The 17,639-nt window shown below is 50.7% G+C and overlaps 1 protein-coding gene across 12 annotated transcripts in view; it reads right to left on the reverse strand.

Annotated features, from left to right (window-relative positions):
• Positions 1-1,589: 1,589 nt before the first annotated feature.
• Positions 1,590-17,639, reverse strand: part of LOC105492908 (epidermal growth factor receptor pathway substrate 15 like 1) — a 127,216-nt gene continuing 111,166 nt past the window's right edge. For 6 of the 12 annotated variants that reach the window (XR_011617356.1, XM_011760495.3, XM_011760363.2 and 3 more), the window contains 2 exons: positions 15,574-15,779; positions 1,590-9,312 (listed from right to left, as the gene is read on the reverse strand). Coding sequence is in view for 11 of the 12 variants with exons in the window: in XM_011760495.3 (XP_011758797.1) it covers positions 9,166-9,312; positions 15,574-15,779 (353 nt within the window). In the remaining variant the exon portion in view is untranslated. Of the gene's footprint in view, positions 9,313-15,372; positions 15,780-17,639 lie in introns of those variants that run through there. The other 6 variants (XM_071085942.1, XM_071085945.1, XM_011760690.2 and 3 more) reach the window with 3 other exon arrangements.

Consider the following 17,639-nt stretch of genomic DNA (forward strand, 5'->3'; position numbering starts at 1 on the left):
AGCCCAGGAGGTCGAGGCTGCAGTGAGCTATGACCACACCACTGCACTCCAGCCTGGGCAACAGAGCAAGACCCTGTCCCCAAAACAAAACAAAACCAGAAAGCAAATCAAGCAGTGATATTTAAAGACCCACTCGGCTGGGTGCAGTGGCTCATGCCTGCAATCCCAGCACTACTTGTGAGGCCGAGGTGGGCAGATCACCTGAGGCCAGGTGTTTGAGACTAGCCTGGCCAACATGGTGAAACCCTATCTTTACTAAAAATAAAAAAATTAGCCCAGCGTGGTGGCGGGCGCCTACAATTCCAGCTACTCCAGGAGCTGAGGCAGGAGAATCGCTTGAACCCAGGAGATGGAGGTTGCAGGGAGCCAACATCATGCCATTGCACCCCAGCCTGGTCACCAAGAGCAAAACTCCATCTCAAAATAATAATATAATAAAAATAAAAACAAAGACCACTCAACGTAAACACGACTCTACCCAGGCAAGCCCACATCACGTCATCTCTTTGGAATAAGCTTGCGATAACCATCATATTTCCATTTCCTCTTATATTTTTCCAAAAACAGCTCATGATACAATTTGTACAGGTCCTAGTAACTTTGGGGAAAATTTTGGAAAAAAAAAAAAGCAGCATGTTTCAAAGGAACTTGATCTGATAAGGGGCAGAAATATTGACTCCATTATTTCAAGAAGTAGTTTGTTTCTCAGACGCTTCCTGACAATTTTAAAAATAGCCTTCCACAACTGTTCCAGGATGAGAATGTCCTTTTATATAAAATGGGCTTTGAAGATGTGATTTCATTTACTCAGAGGAGGCTATAGATCATTCGTCTCTTTTTTTTTTTTTTTGAGATGGAGTCTTGCTCTGTTGCCCAGGCTGGAGTGCAGTGGCACGATCTCCACTCACTGCAAGCTCCGCCTCCCAGGTTCAAGCCATTCTCCTGCCTCAGCCTCCCGTATAGCTGGGACTACAGGTGCCCACCACAGCGCCCGGCTAATTTTTGTATTTTTTTAGTAGAGACGGGGTTTCACCGTGTTAGCCAGGATGGTCTCGATCTCCTGACCTCATGATCCACCCGTCTCGGCCTCCCAAAGTGCTGGGATTACAGGCGTGAGCCACCGCACCTGGCCTCTTTTTTGAAACATGGCTTCGACCAGGCAACGTGGGCCCTTGAATTCCAGTTGAACACCAGTCCAAACTGGGTTGCTGGATGCGGAGTAGAGGGTGCCCACAAAGGGGACATGGCTCCTTACAATCTGGGAGGCAAAACGCAATGGGGTTGCAGTCAAAAGTTGCCTCTTGTGACCAAGCATAGCGGCTCACACCTGTAATCCCAGCACTTTGGGAGGCCGAGGCAGGTGGATCACCTGAGGTCAGTAGTTTGAGACCAGCCTGGGCAATATGGCAAAACTCCATCTCTACCAAAAAATACGAAAATTACCCTGGCATGGTGGTATTTCCACCATGTAGTTCCAGCTCCGGAGGCTAAGGCAGGAGAATCGCTTGTACCCGGGATGTGAAGGCTGCAGTGAGCTGAGATTACACCACTGCACTCCAGGCTGGGTGACAGAGCGTGACTCTGTCTCTAAAAGAAAAAAAAAAAAAGTTGCCTCTTTCGGATGGGTGCATAGGCTCACGCCTGTCATCCCAGCACTTTGGGAGGCCGAAGCTGGAGGATCGCTTTAGGCCTGGAGTTTGAGACCAGCCTGGGCAACATCGCGAGACCCCATCTCTAAAAAAAAAAAAAAAAAAAATTTTTTTTAAATTACCCGGGCATGGTGGTGCACACCTCTAGTCCCAGCTACTTGAGAGGCTGAGGTGGGAGGATCACTTGAGCCCAGGAGGTCGAGGATGCAGTGAGCTATGATCGCACCACTGCACTTCATCCTGGGTGACAGAGTAAGGCCCTTTCTCTAAAAATAAAGAAATAAAAATAAAATAAAAGTTGCCTCTTGCCTGCTGTATTGGAGGTTTCTGTATCTGCTGATTCAACCAACCCTAGACTGCAACTATTTGAAAAAGGGCCGGGTGCAGTGGCTCACGCCTGTAATGCCAGCACTTTGGGAGGCCAAGGTGGGTAGATCACCTGAGGTTGGAAGTTTGAGACCAGCCTGGCTAACAGTGAAACCCCATCTCTACTAAAAATACAAAATTAGCTGGGCGTGGTGGCTCATGCCTGTAATCCCAGCTACTTGGGAGGCCGAGGCAGGTTAATCACTTGAATCTGGGAGGCAGAGTTTACAGGGTTACAGTGAGCCGAGATTGTGCCACTGCACTCCAGCCTGGGTGACAAGAACTGTCTCAAAAAAAAAAAAAAAAAACCAAACTTGTCTCAAAAAAAAAAAAGTCAGGCACGGTGGCTCATGCCTCTAATCCCAGCACTTTGGGAGGCCGGGGGGGTGTGTGGATCACGAGGTCGGGAGATTGAGACCATCTTGGCTAACATGGTAAAACCCCATCTCTACTAAAATACAAAAAATAAGCCAGGTGTCGTGGCACACCTATAATCCCAGCTACTTGGGAGGCTGAGGCAGGGGAATTGCTTGAGCCAGGGAGGCAGAGGTTGCAGTGAGCTGAGATCGCACCACTGCACTCCAGTCTGGTGACAAAGCAAGACTCCATCTCAAAAAAAAAAAAAAAAGAGAGAGAGAGAGAAAGAAACTATTTGAAAAAAAAACAATCAAAAGTTGCTTCTTATCTGAAAGATCTAATGGCTAGAAGGAGGGGTCACTGTTCATTTTCTCAGACGCGACCTCGGCATGGAGTATACGTAGCATGTCAGTCACCACACGTCTCAGTGACGTGCGCTTCAGGGCATGTTGGTGAAATGGCATCCTGACTCCAGCTTGCTCTAAAGCACTTCTCCAGAGCAGAGGAAGACAGCCATGCGGCAAAGGTGGAAAATCTGGATGAGAGTTGACGCTGGGTGGGGGTGTTTACTGTCCTTTTCTCTTCAACTATTATGTTCGGAAATTTTCATCATACTTTTGTTCCAATTGGATACTCTATTCTTCAGGAAAGGGCGTGAGTGTCCTTTGCCGTGGAAGAGACAGAGCGCCAATGGGAAAGGGGTTGGATTCGTGGATTTGATGTTGATTATTTACACAGCAGGGGAGCGTGTGTGTGTAGCAGGGAAGGAAGGAAATAGGATTTGAGACTGGCTTCTAACTTTTTAAGGCGTCTGAGGACCTCTTTAAAAATCAGATGGTGGCTGGGCACAGTGGCTCACACCTGTAATCCCAGCAGCACTTTGGGAGGCCGAGGCGGGAGGGTCACTTGGGGCCAGGAGTTGGAGATCAGCCTGGTCAACACAGTGAAACCCTATTTCTATAAAAATAAAAAAATTAGCCGGGTGTGGTTAGCTACTCAGGAGGCTGAGGCAGGAGGATTGCTTGAGCCCAGGAGTCCAAGGCTGCAGTGGGCTCTGATTGCGTCACTGCACTCCAGCCCGGGTGACAGAGCGAGACCCCCATCTCTCTAAAAAAAAAGGGGGGAAAAAAAAGATAAAGAGTTATGAACGATCTGCAAACCCACATACAATAAAAAAACAAACCAGGGCTGGGTGCGGTGGCTCATGCTTGTAATCCCAGCACTTTGGGAGGCTGAAGCGGGTGAATCACGAGGTCAAGAGATCGAGACCATCCTAGCCAACACGGTGAAACCCCATCTCTAATAAAAATACAAAAATTAGCCAGGCATGGTGGTGCATGCCTGTAGTCCCAGCTACTTGGGAGGCTGAGGCAGGAGAATCACTTGAACCCGGGAGGTAGAGGTTGCAGTGAGTTGAGATCGCGCCACTGCACTCCAGCCTGGAGACAGAGCAAGACTCCGATTAAAACAAAAAAACAGGCCGGGCGCGGTGGCTCAAGCCTGTAATCCCAGCACTTTGGGAGGCCAAGATGGGCGGATCACGAGGTCAGGAGATCGAGACCATCCTGGCTAACACGGTGAAACCCCGTCTCTACTAAGAAATACAAAAAAATAGCCGGGCGAGGTGGCAGCGCCTGTAGTCCCAGCTACTCGGGAGGCTGAGGCCGGAGAATGGCGTGAACCCGGGAGGCGGAGCTTGCAGTGAGCTGAGATCCGGCCACTGCACTCCAGCCTGGGCTACAGAGCGAGACTCCGTCTCAAAAAAAACAAAAAACAAAAACAAAAACAAAAAACAAAAAAACAAAAAACTCGCAAATGTGCATTCAGGGGTTCACTGCTTTCCCTAAAAACATCCCATCCTTGGCCGGGCGCGGTGGCTCAAGCCTGTAATCCCAGCACTTTGGGAGGCCGAGACGGGTGGATCACGAGGTCAGGAGATCGAGACCATCCTGGCTAACACGGTGAAACCCCGTCTCTACTAAAAATACAAAAAGAAATTAGCCGGGCGTGGTGGCGGGCGCCTGTAGTCCCAGCTACTCCGGAGGCTGAGGCAGGAGAATGGCGTGAACCCGGGAGGCGGAGCTTGCAGTGAGCCGAGATCGCGCCACTGCACTCCAGTCTGGGCGACAGAGCAAGACTCCGTCTCAAAAAAAAAAAAAAAAAAAAAAAAAAACACAAAAAAAAAATCCCATCCGCTGGGTAAGAGCTCCTAATTCAATACATGGTTTTCCATTTCTAGGATATCAAGAGCCTCACCACCTGCCTCTTCTGGGTACGGTGAATATGCAAATAAGCAGAAGACAACAAGAAACTAGAAACCCTCAAGTTTTCTAAGAAACCCTCAATTCTTTTCTCAAATCAGCAAAATGAGCCTCCGCCCCTGGCTGGTTTCGGAGCTCTGGGCAAATGACTGCAGGGAATGAGTCTCAGTTTTCCCATCGGGAAAATGGGCTACCATCCACCCTCTTCATCTACAAGGTTGCCTTGAGTTTCCAACAAGATAATGGAAGTTGAATCGCTGTGAAAACTGTGAAGTCCCCAGCCAAATATAGAGTGTGAGCCTCACCTTCCTTCAAATGGTGCCAAAGCTGTGACTACCCTGGAGAGAGGTGACTCAGCGCCTTCTCCAAAGGGATCTGTCATGGCAGAAGCACGTGGCGTGGGACCTTCAGATTCACTCTGGGTTTTCCTGCAGGAGGAAGGAAGTCTTGGGAATTGCCTCCGGCCATGACCACTTTCAGGAAGCTGCTCATTTTTTGCAGAGATTAGGGGCATCTCAGAAGCTACAAAGCCCATGAGGCCCCACCAGGCCCCCCGATCTACAAAGCAAGTCCATTCCATGGGCACCAAGGGAGCGTCCCCTCCCAACACCCTCGTCTCCGGGACAGCAGGGACCCCTCAAGGGTCTGTAACCTGGAAAAGGAGGATTACCAAAGGTCTGGAATCTCTACATTCGCCCAAATCCACCATAAACCTCAGTTTATGGTTTACAGATGACCCTTGAACAACACAGGTTTGAACCAGGTGGGTTCAGTCGTAAGCGGATTTTCTTTGTTTTGAGCCTGAGTCTCGCTCTTGTTGCCCAGGCTGGAGTGCAGTGGCGCAATCTCAGCTCACTGCCACCTCCGCCTCCCAGGTTCAAGTGATTCTCCTGCCTCAGCCTCCCGAGTAGCTGGGATTACAGGCATCTGCCATGACGCCCAGCTAATTTTTGTATTTTCAGGTGAGACGCGTTTCACCATGTTGGCCAGGCTGGTCTCAAACTCCTGACCTCAGGTGATCCACTTGCCTCAGCCTCCCAAAGTGCTGTAATTACAGGCATGAGTCACTGTGCCCTGCCTGTCTGTGGATTTTCTTCCACCTCTGCTACCCCTAGACCAAGCCTTCCTCCTCCTCCTCCTCAGCTTACTCAATGGGCAGATGATGAGGAAGACCTTTATGATGATCCACTTCCACTTAAAGGATGGCCGGTATTTTTTCTCTTCCTTTTCCTGAGGATTTTCTTTTTTCTCTTTTTTTGTTTTTGGAGACAGAGTCTCGCTCTGTTGCCCAGGCTAGAGAGCAGTGGCACGATCTTGTCTCACTGCAACCTCTGCCCCCCGGGTTCAAGCGATCCTCCTTGTCTCAGCCTCCTGAGTAGCTGGGATTACAGGTGCCCGTCACCACGCCCGGCTAATTTTTTGTATTTTTAGTAGAGGTGGTGTTTCACCATGTTGGCCAGGCTGGTCTTGAACTCCTGGCCTCAAGTTATCCTCCTACCTTGGCCTCCCAAAGTGCTGGGATTACAGGCATGAGTCACTGCTCCTGGCTTGTTTGTTTTGGTTTGGTTTTTTGAGACAGAGTCTTGCTCTGTCACCAGGCTGGAGTGCAGTGGCGCGATGTCAGTTCACTGCAACATCCACCTCCCAGGTTCAAGCCACTCTCCTGCCAGCCTCCTGAGTAGCTGGGATTACAGACGCCCACCACCATGCCCAGTCAATTTTTGTATTTTTAGTAGAGACGAGGTTTCACAAGGCCAGAATGGTCTCAATCTCCTGACCTCATGATCCACCCGCCTTGGCTTCCCAGAGTGCTGGGATTACAGGTGTGAACCACCACGCCGGGCCCTGTATTTTCAATCTCATGAATTACTGCCCTGAGACGAGTCTATGTAACAAAATATCTGAGGTTGAAAAACTGCTTTTTAAAAATAAATCTACCTGAGGCCAGGAGTTTGAGACCAGCCTGGCCAACGTGGCAAAACCCCATCTCTACTAAAAATACAAAAAATTAGCCAGGTGTGTTGCCTAATGCCTGTAATTCCAGCTACTCGGGAGGCTGAGGCAGGAGAATTGCTTGAACTTGGGAGGTGGAGGCTGCAGCGAGCAGAGATCGCGCCATTGCGCTCCAGCTTGGCTGACAAGAGCGAAACTCTGTCCCAAAATAAAATTAAATAAAATAATAAAAATAAATCTATGTACAGTGGATCAAGGTCAACACCAGCCATGTAAGTTGTGTTGATGACATGGATCTTTGATGTGATTTGATGTCAAGGCACTTCATCTCTGTGGTCTTCCTCCCCCAAGTCCAGCTCCCCGCCTAGTCATGGGAAGAACATCAGACAAATCCCAGTGGAGGGACATTCTACAAAGTGCCTGACCAGTTCTCCTTGTAACTGTCAAGAGCATCAAAAACACACAACGTTTGAGAAACTCACACAGCCTGGAGAATTCTTTTTTTTTTCTTCTTGAGACAAGAGTCTCACTCTTGTCGCCCAGGCTGGAGTGCAGTGGCGTGATCTTGGCTCACTGCAATCTCGGCCCTCCAGGTTCAAGTGATTCTCCTGCCTCAGCCTCCCGAGTAACTGGGATTACAGGCACCTGCCACTGCACCCAGCTAATTTTTGTATTTTTAGTAGAGACGGGGTTTCACCCAGTCCAGGGAATTCTAAGGAGATGTAAGGGTTGAATGTCACAGGGGATCCTAGGACAGAAAAAGGACATTAAGGGGAAAAACAGATTTTTTTTTTTTTTTTTTTTTTTTTTGACAGGGTCTTACTCTTTGGCTCAGACTGGAGTGCAGAGGTGCGATCTTGGCTCACCACAACCTCCACCTCCCAGGTTCTCCCAGGGAGACTCCTGCGTCAGTCTCCTGAGTAGCTGTGATTACAGGCATGCTCCACTACCACACAGCTAAATTTTTTATATTTTTAGTAGAGGTGGGGTTTCACCATGTTGGCCAGGCTGGTCTTGAACTCCTGACCTCAAATGATTCACCCACCTCGGCCTCCCAAAGTGCTGGGATTACAGGTGCGAGCCACCGTGCCCGATCTGCAATTTTTTTTTTTTTAAGACAGTGTCTTTCTTGTCACCCAGGCTGGAGCGCAATGGTGCGACATTGGCTCACTGCAACTCCACCTCCTGAGTTCAAGTGATTCTCCTGCCTCAGCCTCTCGAGTAGCTGGAATTACAGGTGTGCACCACCACGCCCAGCTAATTTTTGTTTTTTAGGTAGAGACAGTTTCACCATGTTGGCCAGGCTGGTCTTGAACTCCTGAGCTCAGGTGATCCCCCGACCTCGGCTTCCCAAAGTGCTGGGATTACAGGCATGAGCCACCTCACCTGGGCAAAAAACAGAGCAATTCTGAATAAAGTGTGGACTCTAGTTAATAATAATGAATTCGTATTGGTTCATTAATCGGGATGTAGTAATGTGTAATGTAAGATGTTAAAAATAAGCTAAATTCTCCAAGGGGCTTATGGGAACTCTTCGTATTCTCTTTGCGATCTTTCTGCAAATTTAAAACTGGCCAGGCACAGTGGCACACGTCTGTAATCCCAGCCCTTTGGGAGGCTGAAGTGGGAGGATCACTTGAGCCCTAGTGGCGGAGGGCGGGCAGAGGTTGCAGTGAGCTGAGATCACACCACTGCAGTTCATCCTGGGTGACAGAGCTCAGACCCTGTCTCAAAAAAAATTTTAAGGGTAAATTGTCTAAGGGGCTTATGGGAACTCTTTGTACCTTCTTTGTGATTTTTCTGCAAATTTAAAACTGTCCTAAAAAATAAAGTTGGTTAAAACACAAAAATGGGCAGGGCTTGGTGGCTCACGGCTGTAATCCCAGCACTTTGGGAGGCTGAGACAGGAGAACTGTTTCAGTCAAGGAGTTTGAGACCAGCCTGGGCAACATGGCAAGATCCCATCTCTTTAAATAAAAAAAAAAAAAAATTACACACAAAAAAAGTAAAAACTTAAGATTTAAAGAACAATGCTCCACCTATTTTTGCAAGGTTGATCTGCTTCCAGATACCCATGCAGGGAAAACAATGTTTACAGAGATTAAAGAAGCTTCTCTTGTTTTGTATTAAAATATTTTATATTAATCATTCAAACTTCATTTTATACAACGAATGCATACACCACTGGGGGAGTGTCTGACTGATGCGCGGGAGGGCGGGCGGGGATGTCTGCAGCTATGAGTAGGGAGGAGGCGGGGAGGCCCTGGGTGCTTCCTCTCCTCGACTGACCGGCCGTGTGTTCGTTCCCAGAGCAAGAGCGGGAGGCGGTCAGCCCCGGGGGGGATGGCACAGTGGAGAGACGGACCTGTAGAAGTGGTGGCCAAGGCCTCCATAAGGGCTTCCCCAGGAGATGTGACCTTTCCAGGTCTTGCAGCCAGTCTGCTCACCCTGAACGAGCTCCCGAGTCCCGGTCCTTGGAGTGCGGTGGCGACGGTGTGTGTGTGTGTATATATAGACATCTGCACTGCCCCCTCTCTGGAACCTGCCCGTGCCCTGTCCCGCCTGCACACGGCCCTCGCCTAGGCGGCAGGCATGTCAGCCTTGCTGAGCGCGATGGCCAGTTCCAGGTCCTCCTGCTCCTGCCGCCGCAGCCGCGCCAGCCTCTCCTGTTCCGCCTTCTCGCTCTCCCGCTTGGCCCACGCCAGCTGCTGCTCCTCATTGCCAAACTGCAAAGGAAAAACGGAGAGTGGGTGATGTGGCCCAGGGGCTGGGACCTGCAGGCTGGAGGGAGGCAGGGAATGCGTGGGACGGGGACAGGGTCCTGCCCACCACCCGGCGGAGGGTCCGATGTGCAGGGGGGAAAAGCGTGTCTTGGCTGGGCCCAGTGGGCGTGCAAGCCTGGCTCAGGACCTCCATCTGGAAGGCAGAGAGGACGGGATGCATGATTGAGTGTGACCTTAACCGTGATCTCTGGGCCTCAGAAAAACCAGCCACCCTGCCCCACGTAGAGAAGTGAGGATAGGCCCTTGATGCTGGTGGCCAAGATGTGCAAAGATGGGGAAGTTCGAGTGCGCATGGCTCTAAAGCCCCGCGGTGCAGACAATTCTGCACTCTGGGAACGCGGTATTTCTACCTCCGGCCATGCTCCAGAGAGCGCTGAGACCCTCTAAGGGTCCTTTTCTTTTCTCCCTTTTTTTTTTTTTTTTTTTTTTTGAGATGGAGTCTCGCTGGGTTGCCAGGCTGGAGTGCGGTGGTGGCACGATCTCAGCTCACTGCAACCTCCGCCTCCCGGGTTCAAGGGATTCTCCTGCCTCAGCCTCCTGAGTAGCTGGGATTACAGGGGTGCGCTACCATGCCTGGCTAATTTTTGTTTTGTTTTGTTTTGTTTTGGGATGGAGTCTAGCTCTGTTACCCAGGCTGGAGTGCAACAGAGCAATCTCGGCTCACTGCGAGCTCCACCTCCCAGGTTCCCGCCATTCTCCTGCCTCAGCCTCCCAAGTAGCTGGGACTACAGGCATGCGCCACCATGCCCAGCTAATTTTTTTGTATTTTTTATAGAGACGGGGTTTCACCATGTTAGCCAGGATGTCTCGAGCTCCTGACCTCGTGATCTGCCCACCTCAGCCTCCCAAAGTGCTGGGTTTACAGGCTTGAGCCACTGCGCCTGGCCAATTTTTGTATTTTTAGTAGAGACAGGGTTTCACCATGTTGGTCAGGCTGGTGTTGAACTCCTGACCTTGTGATCTACCCGCCTCAGCCTCCCAAAGTGCTGGGATTACAGGCGTGAGCCACCGCACCCGGCTCTGAGGGTCGATTTCTCCCAGAATATTGACAAAAGCTGTGGCATTTACACTGCCATTTAGTCAAGTTTTTATCCGTGGGGTGTTTTTCTAAAATGTTCCGTTAAAATAAGAACTTAAAAAAGGGAGAAAAGCATCTTGATGCTGAGCTAGGTGATTTCAAACAACTCAAAGTACTTTAGCTATAAAAAGAAAAGCCACGTCCCACAAGCTCCTCCCCCAGGGTGGGTCCCCATGTCCCAGACTTCCCTGAGAGGTCACTGGCATCATCGGCCCCCTCAGGAAAGCTGCTACCGCTTAGGGACTAAAAGGATTCCCTTATTAACATCTCTCTGCGATGCACTGCCTCTGACCAGCTCTCTGCTAAACGCTGGAGTAACACCAAAGATAACACACGCGGTGGCTCTTCCCCAGGCGCCCTTGGGAGCAGAAATATACAAACAATCCCAGTACAATCCAGGACCCAGGCTCTTGAGGAGGGCCCTGCAGACTCCCCCGGGAGGGTGGGGAAGGAAGCACACAGGAACACTTACTGCCTCTCCACCACACGCAGCACCATGTCTGTGTGACAACCTGGGGGTGGGCCCGCTGTCATCCCATCCCTCTGACAGCTGGGGATGCTGAGGCCAGGGAAGGGGTGGCTCACACTCTACACTTTTTTCCCCTAGGCCAGCGGAGGGTGGGATACTGGCTGAAACTGACAGGGAGGATGCGTCCCCATGAGGTTCGGGGTGTGAGGCTCAGTGCCCGACCTTGGGGTTGCCAGGACAAAGCATGGGGTGGGATAAGCCAGACTGAGGAGGGGCTTATGGGCCCCAGAAAGGAGCTGGGATTTCCCTGTGGAGGCTCCGTGGGTGAGTGAGTTGGGTGATCAGATTGGCGGCGTCTGGATATTTCATGGCTTGATGGTGGCATAAGTGGGGCTTGGGAGAGACGAGGGCCAGATGGCAGGGCTGGGGGCACTGGGCCAGATGCAGGAGCAGGTGGATGCAAGAAACCTGGTTGGGAGGCAGATGTGGCAGTGAGGAGGATGCGGAGCCCTGGAGGCCTCCCTCTAGCTGGCCTCAGGACCCAGATGGGGGACAGGCGGAGTGTCAGTATCAAGGAAAGGCATCTCTCAGAAGAAGGGCTGAGTCTTGACTTCTTACAGAGGCACTGCCCAGCTAAACACTTGGGGGTCTGATGAGTCTCCAGGTCGGACTCCCTTCCTGCCATTGTGTCACCGCCATGGGCACAGATAAGCGTCCCCCTCCACCCCACTTTGGGGAATTTTCCAACACCTCATGGGGAGAAAAACAAGGAAAAAACAAGTGCAGGTGGAAATTATTCCATGGTGCTGCTGACAACAGTGGGAGGGAGACAGCGCAGCTGACGGGGACCTCACCCTCCACTAGCCTTGAGGACAGGGTGGGTGAGAGCTGATGGTAATGTTCGCCCGGATCCAAATCAAAGCCTGGAACGGCCCAGTGACCGGCCTGCTGGGTCTGAACCACAGGCCCCTGGTCTTCTTTGGCCCCGCTGAACCCCCGTGTCGCAGAGTGTCACTGAAGCGCCTTCTGCTTGAGGGATCTGTGTTTCCAAATGAAACTTTCAGTAGGAAAGTTCCCGGTGCCTTCCGAGTTGACTGGTTCAAGGCCAGCTCACGAATCCACTACGGAGACTTGCAAGCATGCACCGAGGAGGCACGCTGAGCTGTGAGGTCTGCGAGAGCTCTCTGGAAAGGGGATTCCGCGGCTCCCTCTGCGTCTGCTGTCTTAGCCCTGGACGGGGCTACCTTCTAGTTCTCAGACCTGGGTGGGTCACATGGGCCAGAATCTGGATGCCTGTGGGTGTGGCTGATGCAAAATCAATAGTGGCTGGGATTCACACCGGCTCTGATTTCTGCTTCCCTCTGGCACTACCATGGAACCGAGACACCGCAGAGGCGGGATACACCACCCTCGCCAAGGTCTGCCCACTCAGGATGCAGTTCATTTTCAGAAGCAAATAAGTGGTTCATTTCGGCAGCCTCTTAGAAATCCGCAGTTCAGACGGCTCAGCACACTGGGCGATGGGACGGCCCAGGGAGGCGCGCGGCACCTGTCCTCACTAGGAACGGACACTGGCACTCCAAGGCGTCTGATGGCACTTCCACCCCACCATGTGCAGGACACGCCTAGCCACTTCCTATTCATTCACTTACTCTGACATTGAGATCGCATCCAACTCCTTCACTAATTCAAAGCATGGCCTAGCTGATCTGATATTTGCACTGCTCTTAATTCGAACTTCCAAAAGAACCGTTCTGCTGACCTAGAAATGCCACTTCCTAATACACACATTTGCCTGAGACAGAAAGGTCTGCTTTTAAAGAAATACCAGCGAGGGAAGAGGGCTCCCGGGAACAGCCACACGCACAAATAACCCATTGATGGAAATTTGGGGCTTGTAAAGTAGAGGGTTCTGGAGAGGCCCAGCCGGGGCACCACCTCCACAAGTGAGGTGCGGGTGACCTGGGCCCCCTGACTGCCATCGTGGACTGGGCTGCTCCTGCACAGGTGAAAACGTGCCCTGAACAGCAGTCTCAGAACATCCGAAAGAGTCACGCTGCCAATCTGCCGGGCAGTCAGACGCCCTCTTGGCATTTGCTCAGGGAAGTGGAACCATCCAAACCAGAGGAAGCAGCTGTGCCCTCTTCTAAGTTAGCACAAATACTCAAGATCCAGCGGACCCAGAACCCACTGGCTGATCCGCTGAGCCCCCGAATGCCGTGAACATGGAGAGACGCCTCGAGTCCCCAGAGGGGGCTGGTTGTGGATGATTTTGGACAATGATATAACCCAAGGGGACAAGCAAAAACAATGAAGGGTCCTATCTTCACTCACCCCATCCCTTCGGAGTGGCTCAAGTACACTATCTGATCATTTCCTCTGGAAAAAACTGGGGCATCTGCAGTGGGAAAAGTGATTTTAAACAGAAAACAGGCCGGGTGCAGGGGCTCATGCCTGTAATCCCAACGCTTTGGGAGGCCGAGGCAGGAGGATCATTGGAGCCCAGAGTTCAAAGACCAGTCTGGGTGGTAAAGTGAGACCTTGTCTCCACCAGAACATTTTAAAATTAGCCAGATGTGGTGGTGTGTGCCTGAGGTCCCAGCTACATGGGAGGCTCAGGCGGGACGACTGCTAGAGCCCAGGAGGTCAAGGCTGCGGTGAAGCTGTGATTGCACCACTGCACTCCAGCCTGGGCAACAGAGTGAGACCCATCTCTGAAAATGTAAAAACCAAAAAACTAGGTGAGAAAAAAACCAGAAAACAGCAGGGCTGCACCCAGGCCTGGGTGGAATTTGCTCTCCCACCGGGAGGGGAGGGTGATAAACTGGCTGGTGCTGTTTTAAAACTGCAGTTAACAATTGTTCTGGAACGACCAGAAATGCTAAGCCAAATGATACCTTGAAATCTCGGGTGGTTTTTTTTTTTATTTTTTTTTTATGTTTTCAAAAAAACGAGCCCTTTGGGGGTTGGGGTCACAGGAAATAGAACTATGAATTTCAGAAAGAGAACAGTCATTTCTTCAAGCTGCCGTTCACCCCACTTACCTAACTCTTCCCTACCCAAGACAGAGTACCTGAGTCATGTGTAAAGAGTTCTGTTTTCTTTAAATCAGCATTTAATATTTTTCCACCAGAAAATAAATGAAGGGCTATTCAAGAAACTCTAGATAAAGCAGGTTTTGTTTCTGGCTTTTATTAACAATGTCACCATTTTGTATAGACCCTCAGGGCGCATCTAGTGTCAACAAAATCAAACTCACTACAGTTGTAAAATATTTACAGGTCACCAAGAGCCAGAAACAGGTCAGGTCACCAAGAGCCAGAAACAGGTCAGGGTCTTTCCCGACCTAAATAAGCCACACGGGCCAGTCATGTGTAACCCCAGTACTTCAAGGTGGGAGGACAGCTTGAGGCCAGGAGGTCCAGACCAGCCCAGGCAACACAGCAAGACCCGATCTCTACCAAAAAAATTAAAAATCAGCCTTGCGTGGTGCTGCACGCCTGTCGTCCCAGCTACTCAGGAGGCCAAGACAGGAGGATTGCCTGAGCCCAGGAATTCGAGGTTACAAGTGAGCTCTGATCGCGCCAGTGCAGTCCAGCCTGAGCAACATAGCGAGATCCTGTCGCTAAAATAAATAATTGATAAATAAGCCATAGGATAGCTGTGCACGGTGGAGATCATCGAGATGGCTCAGAAACAAATCGGGTGCTTTCTGTGCATTGACATGGCAGGGCTTGTGTTCAAAGAGCCATCCCAGGAGTCAGAGCATCTATAAATAACACGTCTCACACCTAATGATGAAGGAACTAACAAGCTCAAAGGAAGAAAGCGAGTGCGTCACACACAATAAAACCGATTCTGGGCAGACAACACCTGAAGCTTTCAGAGAACAAGATTTTCATGTATCAAGGACGCTACTAAAAACTCCTTGAAGCGACGGCATGTTACAATCTGGAGTATTTTTCACACAGAGAAAAACAAAGCTAGGCTTTCAAAATCCCGGGATTTGCTTCTGAAAAGGCACTAAACTTTGTTCAACAGCTTTTTTGAGCTCTTTTTGTTTTGGCTTTCAGAGTGGCCGTTCTAGACTGGATTTCTTTTTTCATTGGAGCTGGTAACCAACATTTAAAAGCTTTTTTTAAAAAAAAAAAAAAAAAAAAAACTTCAAATGGCTCTTCCCTGGTGTGATCTGCCTGAAGTCCTTCAATTTGTACTTGTGGCACAAAATGCACGGGGTGGGACCATGAGAACTTGTGCACAAAGGGCTTTTGGGGACAGCAGAACCCTAATGTAACTTTTGCAGTCTTTTTTTCAAACTTACATCTTGGCTTCCAAAAACCAGTGAACACAACAGCCTCGGTGCGACAGAAATAATACAAGGAATCTACCACGAAGGACAGATACGTCCCGCCTCCCTGCTGGAAGAAAACGTGCCCTTACGACAGAGCATCAAAACCGCGGCTCTTTTTTTTTTTATTGAGAAACTGTTTTTCTTACAGAAGTGGCAGTGTAGAATAAATAACGCGAGGGACAGAGAGTGTGAGGTACCAAGAGGCTAAAGAAGCTGGGAGGTTTGCCTTTAAAAAGAGACAAAAATCCCAGGGAAGCTGCAAGCGGAAGGAGGGGGTGTGGCCCGGAGGCAGAGGACTCAACTTACAGAGGTGAAGTCTGCAAAGCCCGAGGCAGAGGCCTTAGAAGGTTTAGCTGCAGAGGAGGGGACAAATGGGTCTTTTCCACTAAACGGGTCCCCAAACCCCTTTTTACTTTGGAACGGGTCGCCGCTGTCAGCCCCGAGTGGCTGGAATGGATCGGGGGTCTCGGGAAAGTCTGCGGAACCAAGCTGGCTTACAGGTGTACTTTTACCTGGAAAGTTTAGGAGAAAAAAAAAAAGGAGAAAGAAAGAAATATGAGTTACTCACCCGGACAGAGCAGAATGCCAGTGGGCACAAGCCTGGGGCGCTTCTCTGGGAAGAGCTTGGAATTTGGCTAACAGGCGGGATGGGGGTAGCCTGGGGAATCCCAGTTTTAATCAGCTTTATCCCAGGGGCTTAACCGGTTGTGAACAACACAGGAAAAACACTTCAGATGACTCCCATACACAACACACACAGAGCAGCTAAAACTTGAGTTGCCCTTGAATAGTTTGCATGCAGGTACGTTTCAAACAGATTCAATTTAGCATGGCAACACATTTATTAACACACTAATTTAAAAAATCATGGCTGAGCAGAAAAATACACTGCAAGCTTCTAACAGTTAAAAAAAAAAAAAAAAGGCGGGGTGGGGGAGAGTTACTTACAAATGAAGAGGGATTAGTTTCACAAGGTGGTATGGTTATTAGGCGTGTTAGTTGTGAGGGTCTGCACACAGCTCTGCCACGCTAAGGTTTAAGTTCTTTTTTTTTTTTTGAGACAGAGTCTCGCTCTGTCACCTGGGCTGAAATGCAGTGGTGCAATCATGGCTCATTGCGGCCTTGGCCTCCAGGGCTCAAGCGATCCTCCCACCTCAGCCTCCTACAGGCATGAGCCACCATGCGTGGCTAATTTTTGTATTTTTAGTAGAGATGGGATTTTGCCATGTTGCCCAGGCTAACCTCAAACTCCTGGCCTCAAGTCATATGCCTGCCTCAGCCTTCCAAAGTGCTGCGCTTGGCCTTAAGTTCTTTTTTAGCCCCCACTTCTGTCCCTCTGGTGTTGGCGGCTCCAAGGGGCAGGGTTCGCCTGGGCCTTTCTGGGCTTCTGCCAAGCAGGGAACTCCAGGACGCCCAGTCCCGGCAAGGCGTATCTTGACAGGGAGGTGGGAAAGAAGGGTTCAGAAGTGGAGGAAAATGAGACTGTGTGAGGGACATGGCCTGAGGACAGGTGGCTTTTCCCAGTGCATACTGCCAATGTACCAGAACATTCCACCAAGCAGCAGAGGCCTGTTGAGATCTGCTTGGTGACGGGAGGTCCCACCTGCCAGGCCTTCTAGCATCTGCAGTTTGCAGGCCAGCCGGGCTGACCCCATGCTCCTGTCTGACACCCCTCTATCTGCCCAGCGGGGTCCCTGGGCATTCAATGTGGTCCATGCAGCACCCCAGACTGGAGGCTCAATAACATGTAACGCGATTCCAGTGTTAACTCTGGAAGTTTCGAGGCTAATGTTTAGAAAGAAACCAGGAACTGCCTGCCCCTCCAGGGTTGACCTTGGATCTCTGGCTGCACCTCCAGAGAGCACCTTGGCTCCCAGCCACACCTGCCCCGCGCACCACCTGAGCCCGGGACGCCTGCCTTCCTCATCTGGTAGAACAAGCTCACACAGGCCATCTTCGGTCCCTCTGCATGCCCAGATCTAAAGCCGTTCCCTGTGTTCCCGCAGCAGATCAGCCATCCCAGGCCTCATTTTTGAGGCCCCAGGTGTCCCTGTGGGCTCTGGGGCTACAGCCCGCATCTGCTGCCTTTAGCTCTGGGCCTCGGCAAGGGAAAGTGCCTCCTCCCAGCTGGCCTCGGTTTCCTTATCTGTGAAGTGGAAATGAGGAGGAGGGCGCCAAACAAGGTGACATTCCTGGGATCCCAGGAGTCTGCTCCCACTCAGTGTCCTGCACCGCTGTGCCCTGCGTGGGCCAGTGAGAACCTGACCTGTAGCCCCCCCTTGCCTGTAGCCCTACTTCTGCAAACGGAAATTCACTTTTCTCTTGACCGGCAGTTCTGGGCCAGCATAAGGACTGCTGCTTTCTTTTTGCAT

This window comes from Macaca nemestrina, chromosome 20 (genome assembly GCF_043159975.1).
Source record: "Macaca nemestrina isolate mMacNem1 chromosome 20, mMacNem.hap1, whole genome shotgun sequence".
Taxonomy (NCBI): domain Eukaryota; kingdom Metazoa; phylum Chordata; class Mammalia; order Primates; family Cercopithecidae; genus Macaca; species Macaca nemestrina.